Below are 12,239 nucleotides of genomic sequence, written 5' to 3'. Positions count from 1 at the left end.
ATTGTTCCCTTCCTAAATCTCTTATTCAATTTTCAAAGGCAAAGATTCAGTTTGTGTTATCTTTATATAACCATCCTCAACATTTTAGTACGTAGTGGTGCTTCTGAAGAGCACAGGGTCTGATGTATCAACGGGTTTTTACATATTTTGTATCTATGGTGAAATGCATCCTCACCACATTTTTTATCGCTTTTTTTATTGGTATTTATTTGTCAAACAAAATCTGTTATTGGCACATTACTCTTCAGCACAATAACACATAGCAGCTCAATATGCATCTGCGACTTATCCACATATTATAAATAGAATCAAGCCATCTCTTCCTGTTTCCAAAGGCTTTGCTCATATTTTGGTCCTGAAGTGGGCAAGCCTTGGTCACTAGATTTTTACATGTTTCTGTGGGCATTCCCTAGCCTGCTAAATAGGTTTCCCAAACATGGCCTATCTGTACAATTTCCACAACCACCCTGGAAAGGGCCATGGGAGACTTCCAGTGCCTGGCAATGCAACTCATGACCCACAGAAAACCCCAGCTAATGAGTGTATTTGCACCCCTGCTTCCACCTTAATTCCCAGCAGTGCACATTTTGGGGAGCAAATCTATAGAGTTGGAGAACCTTTGCCTGTGAATTGTATTTGCTCCAGCAACAAGTTTCAAATCCTGTAAGGAGTGCCACAAACAGTGGTCTGTGATGGACAAGGTCTTTTTTTGGTTTCATAGTTGGAGGGAGCTCTTGTGTGCGATGGCGTGTCCTCCTCCTGGACTGCTGGTGCTGTCCTTCTTCTGGATCTTGTATCCGTCGGGGGTGGCGATGTTGGTCCAGGTTTCTGTGAAGAAGGCGGCATCTGGCGAGAGGATGTCGGAGTTCCCAGCTCTCTACGGCATGTCTGTGCTGGGAGTGCACATTGAGGAGGATGCATTTCAGGGCTTCTGTGGTGCTGGCATCCAGTGCAGGGGCAGCAGCTGTGGGGGTCCGGAGGGTGGTGAAGGTTTGGTGGCAGGAGAACTGGCTGTGGGCAGTGTTCGGAGTGGGCAGCTGGCAGTAGTTCCTTCCGGGGTACAGTGGGAGGAGGGCAGCTGAGTCATAGCGGTTGATGGTCAGAGATCCAGGGTCCCTGGCGCTGGTCGCGGATGGAAGCTGACGGGCTTGCCTTTGGCATACCAGCGGCACGTCCACTGCGAGTGGCCACCATTAAATTGGGAAGTGGGAAGGGAAGAGCAGCTGGGAGGCGGGAGCAGGAAGCAGCAGGGGGGTGGAGGGAGGGGCCGCGGGGGCAGCAGCGGCAGGAAGGGAACGGCACTAGTCACGAAAAAACAAACAAAACGAAGGAACCAACAGAGGCACAATAACAGAAAAGACAGAAAATTCGGGCACAATAGCGAAAAGACAGAAAAACTGGTACAAACCAGACAGAAGACCGGCACAACGCAATAAAGACAGCAGTGGAACTAGCAGAAGAGCAAGGCTCTCACTGGACCGCCAGGGATGAGGCGCGGGCCGGAGCCTGCAGGTGGAGGAGGGCCTCGAACACCTACCAGAGAGGTGAGCGGGGTCAACGGCAGCAGCACAACAGTGGAGCTGCTGGGGGACAGAGCTGGTCTCTGACCAGGAGGTCAGAGGTCTTGCTCATTACTGCTGTGCACCCTATTCGAGCCAATGCACAGTTGCCCTTTAAGGTTTCTCGTAGCTGAAGAACGTTTCTTATTGCGCTCGAATCAGTCGCGTGAGCTTCAGGTACCTTCTGTCCGGTTGCCATACATCTCCTTCCCAGACTAGCTAGTGTTGAGGACTAAAGCTGTCTTTCTCCCGAAGGCTGTAACACCTTTCCACATTGTGCAGTCTATTACCCTAAAAGCGTTCTTCACTCCATCTCTTCCGTCTAAGGAAGATAGAGATTACATCACCCTAAAAGTGCTATGATCTGTGTAGCGGTGATATCTGGGGGTTTCAACCTTACATTTTGAAGGGCTTTCAAGGCCGGTCCTCTTTAATTTGCCATTATCTGTTTTCTCCTCTTCAGACCCCTTCCTGTGCCAGCATCAAGTTAAGCCAGTTGTCAAAGCTATCTGCCATTTTAAACCGGCATGTCCTCTGAGAAAGGCCTCATTCTAAAATACTGTTCACTCTCAGTGGGTAGTTTCATTGCTTCATTCAATAGTCTTCAAAGAATATCGGCAAAGGTAACCATTTAAACTTTGGTGGAAGCATCACCATAAATACTGGGTTTCGCTGAATTACTCCACAGTTCATTGGTGCAAGGATGTTCTGTTCAGAACCTCTGGTTCATGTTTCTTTTAGGTAAACCTTGCATTGAACTCCATTCACTCGCAGTCTCTGCACTTGCAAGTTTCTCCTGTGATCCCATCAGTTTTTTTGGCAAATGTTTGAGCATAGACACTTTATTGCCAGTGGCGGCTGGTGACATTTGAAAGTGGTGTTGCGTAAAATTAGTGGTGGAGCACACCGTCGCGAGCAAGCCCAACCGGCCTAAGGGGATTGGGGGGGGGTGTGGAAGGGGGGGGGGTGGCAAATGGAGCATTTTCAAGCAAATTTGAGAACACATACACTTTACCCTTCAGTCAAAAACGAGGTGCGGGTTTGCCTAAACTAATTATTAGTCTAGACCAACGTTCACCTCCTTTTTGACTGAAGAGTAATGTGCATGTAGTTATGTAGATGCTTAAAAACATACATCCCATCCTAGTCAGCCTAGCCTGACTCGCACAAGAAAATATATATAATTGCGCCTCTACTTGTATCTCTTGCAGACAGAATATCAGTTGTTTCTGTGGCACAGCTCTACCGATGAGACAGCCGGGACTGCAAGCTTTTAAATTTATGATTTTTTTTAGATACATTGGACTGGCAGAGCTAAAGCTGTCTCTTGACCTAACCTACAAATACAAGGTCTATTAATAACAATGGCTTTATACGTATCATCCACCTCTAAGTCGTATAACTGGAGATTTTTGTCCAAACTTGTAATGATTCTCATTTTACTGGCATTGCAAGGATAAACGACTGAGCTGGCCCTGGTATCATTGTGTTTCCAGACCTGCACAGGCCTCTGTGTATAGCCACCTCGGTAACACTGCATGGCCAGACCTGCACAGGCCTCACTCTTTGAGATGAGAGACAGGGTAGCCCCCATAAGAAGAACGTGACATCAGGCACAGTGACCAGGACAGCCTGCGAAAGAGGGACAAGAGGTTTGACGCAGGGGCAGTCGGCAACAGAGAGTGCGCTGTGAGACAGACACGAGGAAGCCTTCAAAGCGCTGGTATCTGATATCAGGCACGACCCAGCCTCTAGAAGCGAGGCACGTGAGATCAGAGAAAGGGGATAGCTTTTAAGCAAAGGGGCATGTGGGGTCAGGCAAAAAACAGGCTTCTAAACCTGAATTGGTGAGATCTGATACAGGGACTGACCAGTGGCGAACGGTGACATTTGAAAGTGGTGAGGCGTAAAATGTTTGGCATACTTCAGCATAGCGAGCGAGCGTAGAAAATTTTGAAAGAGTGGAAAAATGGTGCACTTAATCCCCAGGACAAGACGGCTTCATGCTTCAATTAAATAAGACTTTCATCCACACTCCCTGTACATCGGGGACATGGCAGGGCTGTCCTATGTCCCTGCTCCTATTTGCTTAATACATGGAACCCCTAACACAGTGCATTCAAGCGTACCCCCTCATTACTGGGTTGCAATTCAGGGGGAACACCCACCCCATTAGTCTATAGGCGGACAACGTGTTGGTGGCCTTGACAGACCCTATGACTTCATTCTCTGCCTTAATATGGAATTGTAGCATTTTGGGGACATCTCGGGGTTTAAGGTCAACCTTTCCAAATCCCAAATAATTCGACTTACAGTATCTAAGACACATCAAGATCAGCTGAGGGATCAATATCCGATCACTTGGGGCCCAGCCTCCCTCCCATACTTCGAGTACAGCTTACTTCCATTACGGTCACAACAGCTTGGTTAACTAAAACTGTCTCGTTAGGCAAGTGAAAGCAGAACTATTGATGTGGCAGCACCTCCAGATTTCGTTAATGGAGTCAATTGCTGCGATTAAATTTACTATTTTATCTAAAATATATACATTCCAAGCCTTACGCATAACATGACCGAGAAACTAGCTGACAAGCGGCGAAGGTGTCTCAAAGTAAAGCGGATAATCTCTTTCCTGCACTATATATCATCACGTATTTACAGACGTTTATGTGAACCCCTTTATTCTGCTCATTCAATGAAATCCGGCACTGATGGGATTCTGGGGAGAAAGGCAACGTACCCCAGAAGTTGGTATCGGTTGCAAAGTTATACTCTCCCCCTTTACAAAGAAGGAAATCTGCCGAAGGACAGAAGAATGAACAGCTTAGACGGCCCATTGGGGCTTCAAATCGATCTGCACTCGTATATTTCTGCTGCAGATGTATTGACCCGCTGAGCTAAGAGCCGCGTCAATGGGGAATGGATAGGATTTTACACCAATTTAAATTGCACTGTTGAGAAAACCACCCTTCTGTAAAAAGTTATGTATGAAGGACTTTGAAACTCATACATACAAGTTCTTCTTTTCGTAGTCAACGACTAATCGATTACTTCATTTTAATTACAAAACGGAGGACCAGTTATACAGCTGCCATCGAATGGCGGGTAGCATAGCCAACAGGATGCTACACTGAGGACGGAAGAACTTGCTACTCGCCGTTAAGCTCTCCCAACACCTCGTCGGAGGTAGTAAGCGCTACATTAACGTAATTTCCTGCCGCCTTCGTTATACAATAAGCAGCCGTTCTGCAACAAGAACACACCACAAAACCCAGACTACCACTGACGACCAGATAAAGATAAACCCTTAAAAAAATCTCACCAACCCAAATATCAAACACTCGCACACAAGGGACGTCAGTTCCCTTTCGAATCATCTACAGCCACAACATATGACGCATATATATGTTAATCCAACGAACAGCCTCAACCAACCAGCACCAGTGTATTCACCGTGGACCCCACAAACGACCAGTCTCTGGAGCACGGCTGATTTGCTGCGGGAGACTGCACTATAGAGTAACCGCCTTTCTGGCGGGATACCGCGGCAGTCGCGGCTCGCGAGGGGAGAAGAGGGGGTGTCGCGCGGGGGAGGTAGTTTTAAAATAATTAAAATCAATCCTACCTGACCAGGTCTGCGCCGCCGGCCTCTGGTCCGTTCTGGCGCCAACAGTGGAACAGCCGCATCACTGCTGGGAACTAAGTAGCAAACCCTTCTAAGCCAATCAGAGCAGGCGTAGGGCGATGTTACGCTTTGCCCGCCTGCCCATTAGGAGACCGAGGTTCGCTCTCCTAATGGGCATGCGCCAGCCTGAGCAGGCACCAGTGCGCATGACTGGGCACGGTGCAAAAATTTGCCACCATCCCCACTCATGCGCACTTGTGCTTGCCTGCTGCCTGCCCCTGACAATCATGACTGTCAGTCAACATGACGCCAGACCGGAGACCGCCCACCCCCTTCAGACTCTGAAGGAGGTGGGCGGTCCGACGTCTGACTCATGCTGACTGACAGTCATGATTGTCAATGTCAGTTCTCCCTCGGAGCCGCTGCGGCTGAACTTCAATAAAACTAAGAGTTACGGTGCGGGTGCGGGTGCGGGCACAACGCCCCAACGCCCACAATGGACGCACCGCCACTGGGACTGACTACAGCAAAGAGCATGGATTTTGAGACCGCCTCCAAAATTGAGACGTATTTGACCAGTCTGCATAGACAGAGGGAAGAGACGCACCAGACTCTCGAAGTTTTAGACACAGGTAGACTAGGAGAGAGATTGCACATGGGCTCGGGCACCGAAAGAGAGTGCAAAAATATAGTTACTGGGTCAGATATAACCAGGGATAACTTGCAAACGAGCTTTGTTTGTTATTTTCATGTTTGGTCGGAGAAAGAATCTGCTTTAATGCGTCCTGAGAGCCACAGGGAAACTCAAAGCCTCAAACACACGGGCACGGCAGCCATGTCACAGTCCGAGACTTGTGGTAAAAATTACCTTTTCTGCTCAGAAAACATAACCTGAGCAGTGCACCTCTGTGGGAATGCAGTCTGTGCCCCGGAGATAAGATTACACTGCGCTGAGCAGAGGACACCCGGCGCTCTCTCTGCAGTCACTTTGTGTGATTCCAGCCAGAGCTCCCAGGAGGGCTTAACCATGCAGGGCTCGACGTCCGAGCCCATGGCAGAGGTTTAATGTATCTAGTATTGATTAAAACCCGGTGACTGCCTGCCTCCTTGGAGCCAAGGACCCGCACTCTTCAGGCTCTTTCCAGTGGGGTGGAGCACTCTGGGGCAGTACAATTAAATGCAGGATAGAATATAGACCTGTAAAGTGTCTCTCTGAACCCATACTTGGGCCCGCTGAACTGGCCGCGCACCCCTGCCCGCTCTGGTGTTCTGATCCTACAGGTGTTGGCGCAGTGTAGTTTGAGCAGTCTTCCCTGAGACAGGCCGGCAGTCACGGCTCGCAAACTCGCGGGGGTTTAAAAAATAAAGTATTAAGAAAACTTACCGGGTCCACGCCGCCTCTGCTCATGGGCCGTGGTCCGACTCCCAACTCCCGCATTGGCGCCTGCCTTCAACCTCTTCGGAGTGGCTGGCAACCCCTCAGCCAATCCAGACGCTGCATTAGCAGCAACCGGATTGGCTAGAGCAGGGATACTCCCCGCCCATTAGGAGACCGGGGGCAGCTGCATGAAGCAACCCTCGGATCCCTCGCTCTCCTAATGGGAAGAATAGTAGTAGTGGCTAGTGCGCATGTTCGGGGTTGGTCGTAAAAATGACCTCGCCAAAACCGAACATGTGCACCACTGCCGCTGCCGCGCTGTCAGTTATTGAGAGACTGTCACTCAAGTACTGCCACAGGTCCACCTGCCCGCCCCCTTCAGCCTTCACCGTCCGATTGCCTCGGGCGTGTGACGTGTCCCGGTCAGGTACAGTTTACAATTAACATGGCTCCATGACTCCATTCACGCCTAAATTAGTTTAATAATAACTCTCGCAGTCTTGTGCAGCGGTTGCACTGAAATGCAAATTATTAGCGTTTCAGCGCGACTGCTGCGCGAGACTGCAAGAGTTATTATTAAACTAATTTAGTCGTGAATGGAGCCATGTGGCATTAGTGGTGCAACGCCCAAGCGCCCCAATGGACGCACCGCCCCCATTGCTGTAGGCGATTATTTTGAATTTGCCGTTAACACCATTAATCAGTTTCTCCGGCATCTGTACATCTCCATGTCCTTTTAAACTTCGAAAAGTATTTTGAACAAAATGTGTTTGTTTGGGGTATCTGGGCTTACACCATTAACCTGTAAACATTTTTCTGGTACCGTTTTTCTTTTGATGGGCCTGGTCTCTTAATATGTTATCATCAAGTACTCGCCCGACCTTCCTGCTATGCCTGATATCAATTAGTGTTATCTTGATAGTCTTTCTGAGCGGCTTACTGTTACTTTACACGCTTTAACCCTACAGTGGTACCACATGTCCTGAAGCAGGTAGCTTGGTCGAACATGCATATGCTTTCACCAAGGGCTCTGGAGTTACCTATATTGACTTCAGCTGCGTACTTTACTGCTCAACCTAGTATTTTTTTTTCATTTTTACATATCTTTGTACTATGAGGTAAAACAGGGAAGGGGGGTCTCATTTTCTCACAAATATGGATAAATATACGTTCACCTATATTCTTCTCAAGGATTTTCAGCATGAATTAGAGATTCTTAACATAAATTGTAGATCATGTCAAGAATGCAATGTTCCTATTGCATTTTTAAACATTCACAAATACTGTACTAACACAGTAGCACAGATTAGCCATTCTTGTATTATATGGATTGTGAATGAAGGAATTGCACCACATTTAGAAGTATGTTGTAAAGAATAACATTTAAACATAAACCATGCTTCCTCAAATTGAATGGGATCAACAATTGAACCTACTGGAGACAAATGCAATTTCTTGTTCAAAATCTTACTTTATAACCCACACTTGGATTCACCATACTGTGGTATTTTAAAAACTTAGTCACTGCATGTGAACAACCTTTCTGGTTTAAAGTGACATCATACAACCATCATCATATACATGCTGATAGAATCATTCTTGGATTACTGTTGACGTGCTTTATCCATGAACTCAAAAATGCTTATTTCCACAGGGATTTTTTAATAGTCTAAGGCTTGAACTTTACGATTATCCAGATATAATGATCACCAACCTATGCCCGGGACCTGTCATTTCCAACATTGTAGAAAACTGCTTTGCTGAAGAAGTCACCAAGGTAAACATTCTTTAGTAGAAATGCTTATAAATACTGCAACAACATTATTTGGTGATTTTGATTTCTGTTAATTAATGTTAATCCAGGAGGAGGCTGTCGGGTGAATGGCATCACTTATTAAACAAGCCAGATTTAAATGCAGAGGTTACTGTATATGAGCTGCTGGGTCGAAAATCTCACTAAATTGGCAGTAGAGGTGGTGTGTAGATAGTGGATACAAACCACATTTCTTGGTAATTGTGTGCTCCCTCTCAGGAAGGAATATTAATGAAACTGAATGCTCGTGTAAGGTAAGAGTCCTGACCTCATGGTGTTTGGTTCCTAAATGATATTGCCTCCTTCACATACTACACTTTGTTATACAATCAATGTAAATATAATGTGCAGCAGTATCTGTGCTGATATTGAAGAAAGAACAGCGGTTGTTGAAGGTCTCAGAAGTTCTTCCTCTTCTCCAAATGAGACTGGTGCGACCAAGAATGCTGTTTTGCGCTTTAAGATTGATGGTAGCTGTCCTCAGTTCATGTTTTGTCTGTCACCCAGTTAAGCCTCAGACTGTATTTAACACCTACATGTGGTGCTTTGTTGTGCATATTTAGTAGTGTTTACTATCTCAATAGTGCTCAACAGCTCACACTGTACACTATACCTTCTGATAACATTGGGACTTAAGTGACTGCCAACTTAAATGGGTAACTCTGGTACGAGCACTCTGGTTTCCATGCTGCTTAGAACTTCATTCAGGTCCATGCAGCTCAATAACTACACAAGGAAAGTACAAACTGAGTAAACTATTAACCTACTGAGTTTTCTATGCCTCATTTAAAGTAGCATCATGAGTTTTATAGGTTTCAGTCTGTATCCCTCATTATGTAGTGCCACTTTCCAAACCCACAATCGGTGTTTGTTTCAGAGAAGTCCATCTGTCCCTGCTAATCCCACAACTTATTTTCCTTAGAGTTCTTACTCAAATGAGAACCACCCCACCTTTTTCAAAACTCTGTGCCGACAGCATCAAACATAAGAGTTGCTTGTTTTTTCTCTCCATTGTGCATTTTGAGAAGCACTGTGGTTGTCTGGTACTTGGCTGTGTTTTTAAAAACCTATTCAAAGCACTGTGAGAAGGAATTAGGCTGGGCATATGTAGGCACAAAGACTTGACTTCTAAAAGCAGTGGTGATCCTACCACCTAGATTTGTCCCCATCTCCTCAAGAGTCTCCATTGACGCATGCATTGCTCCAAAGGTTTGCATGCTGATGGAGACCTGGATCCTTACTCTTGGTATTCAGGGTTAGGAACTGACTCGCAACAATTGTGATTTTAATTGATTCTATGGCTGTTTAAAACAGATTTAGTAGGGGGCATGGCCGGGGCAGAGACCAAGATAGCCACCAGCTAGTGCACCTCCAGAGGTGGTGGACCCAAAATATACAAGACTCACCTTCTTGGGGCATCTCTGAGCATCAACCATATCTGTTTATGCCCCTGTAGGCAGCAAAGCATCGGGATCTGCGGGTACTATTGGTCGGCGAGACCCACCTGCCTGAAAACTGCGAGGGGGACCCGCACTGACCAACATCTCCTCTGAGGCCTCGCAGCAACAGGGGCAACGGGCGAGCCGAAGGTTGAGACTAGAGTCCTGCCGGGGCCTCATCCACGATCATCCAACCCAAGGGGCTCCTTGCTGGTTTTGCAGGCTGCCGCTGCCTGGGACTGGCTTGTCGGGACACACTGCATCAGTGCTATCACAGCTGCTGGGGGGGGGGTGTGCCGAGTGGGCGGATTCTTCAGCCGGCCGCCTATGGTGCCTGCTGGGTGAGTGTTATGCCTGTTGTGGGCGGCCTGTTTGTGAAGGGCCACCTGCGTGCTGGCCTCTCAATCCTTCGTCTTCCTGCTTTGTTCTGCCCTGCCAGAGCCACTTTGCTCTGGTAGGTTGTTCATAATAATTTGATTAATTTCTATTCTTGGATGGATTATGCATCTGCATAGTGTTATCTTGAAATGAATCCACAGTGAACCCTTGTTTTATTTACATTACAGGTTGGGGAGAGCACAGGCCATGCTACCAGTTGGTCGTCCAGCTCCCAAAAAGTTAAAATAACGTGTCCGGGTGTCCTGGCGTTTTTCTGCCACCCCAAGGAGGTGGATTAGGCTGAACACCTCCTAAACTCTGTGCCCAGAGGTGTGTGTGTGTGGGGGGGGGGGGGGGTTACCCCCCCCCCCCCCAAGCCCGTCCCCAACACAAAAAACAGAACATTCCCGAAGTCTGCTGTCATTTTCCTTTGTTGCAATGTCAGCGTGGTGTGAGTGCTGGCATTTCATCAAAACAAAGAATAATCGTGCAAAGTCGGGGTGCAAGGGAAGCTGTTTATTTTGAAAAAGAAAATGCATCTTTTTTTAAAATTAGTAGCATTTTCTTTTCAGGTTAGACTAACAAAACATTGACATCTAGGCTATGAAGTTGGTTATGGAGTTAATTTAGTCTTTCATTGTTTCTAGACAACCTGTTGGTCTGATTTTCAAAACTGCTCAAATTATTTTCCTTCCCTGCTGAGGGAACTCCAAGAATTGTGTGCAGTGTCAGGATTCAACCTTGATTGACACAGACCAGAAACCATGAGTATCAATATGCCACAAGAAAACCTGGAATAGCTCTGAATACAATCACTGTCAGATGGTGCATACCATTGATTCATCATTAGGACAGCTCACCGTGACCATACAAGAGCTTTATATTTCTCACATCTCACAATTAGTTAGTAAAATTTGGCCAGACCACCAAAGGTAGCATAACTCCCTTTCGTAACTAGGCTATATTGCAAAAGTTAAGATGGTGTAATAACTAAAGTGCTATTCTTGTTTCATGCAGTGTCTTGTTATTGGCCTGTAGTTTTTGTACCAAATGCAGCAGACCTGTATGGACTGGGTGGGAAGAGATGTAGTGAAGAGGCTAGAATAGGATAAGTTATCAACCAGCTAGGAAAGGAGGCATTGGTGCTCCTAATTTAACTGGTACTACTAGATGGCATGTCTCAGCTACCTTCTGGAGTACCTAAAAGAAAAGACCGAGATACGTTGGTGTTTCTTTGATCATACCATAGAAGTGCAACCAATGGGATGTACCCTTGCTGAAGCCATTGAAGCCATTGAACTGCCAACATGTTGTGCTCCCCTGTTTCGCACACATTAGGTTTGAGTTCAGGTATGGTCAAGATGGGTATTGCCTTGTTTTCATCTCCATACACCGCAATCCTAGAAAACCGGATGTTTACCCCTGGTTTGAGTAGAGCGGACTTTTGCATTTCACAACTGGAAAGATTATTGGGCATGTTCTTAAAGAATGCAATTACGTTTTTAATACTGGAATTATTTGGACCCAGAGGAGACAGAGTTATAGATACATGCAGGTTGGGCATGAAGTGTTAAAACCAGAAGTCAAAACTATAAAACCTCTTATTTAATTGGAAAAATGATTACAAATAGTAGATAACGATAAACATCTTATTTCTAGAATCTGCCAACTGCTCCGGGCAGGAGCCCGAAATGGGCAATTTCAGATCAAGGTGGAGGAAGAGCTAGAATTGACCCTTTGAGGTGATTGACCATATCCAGGGTACAGAAGCATCCAACATTTTGCTATTGATAGTGATGCATCAGAGAAGTGATAGAGAGGTTGTGGGAGCACAGGACCACTCAAGCATAATCTATGGAGATGTTATAGGATACTGACTATTGCTATGGAGTGTTTGGGGGGTACTTTGCACACGCATTTTCAGAGCCAGCCAAAGAGCTAGCGCATACCTGGGCTTCCACCAGCAGCATCCGGACCACCTACGCCGTTGTCTCCCTGCCGCCGTCCCAACACCCACGGCCCAGAGACTACAATCCCCAGCCTGCAA

The 12,239-nt window shown here is 46.6% G+C and overlaps 1 protein-coding gene across 1 annotated transcript in view; it reads left to right on the top strand.

The window, feature by feature from the left end:
- DHRS7 (dehydrogenase/reductase 7) overlaps positions 1–12,239 on the top strand; it is a 230,455-nt gene that overhangs the window by 124,182 nt on the left and 94,034 nt on the right. The window contains exon 5 of the mRNA XM_085626168.1: positions 8,217–8,339. Coding sequence (XP_085482294.1) covers positions 8,217–8,339 — 123 coding nt within the window. The remainder of the gene's footprint in view (positions 1–8,216; positions 8,340–12,239) is intronic.

The sequence above is a fragment of the Triturus cristatus genome, chromosome 9, assembly GCF_964204655.1.
Source record: "Triturus cristatus chromosome 9, aTriCri1.1, whole genome shotgun sequence".
Lineage (NCBI taxonomy): Eukaryota > Metazoa > Chordata > Amphibia > Caudata > Salamandridae > Triturus > Triturus cristatus.
The sequence above is the reverse complement of the archived record's forward strand: the minus strand, read 5'-3'. Positions and strand labels throughout refer to the sequence as shown.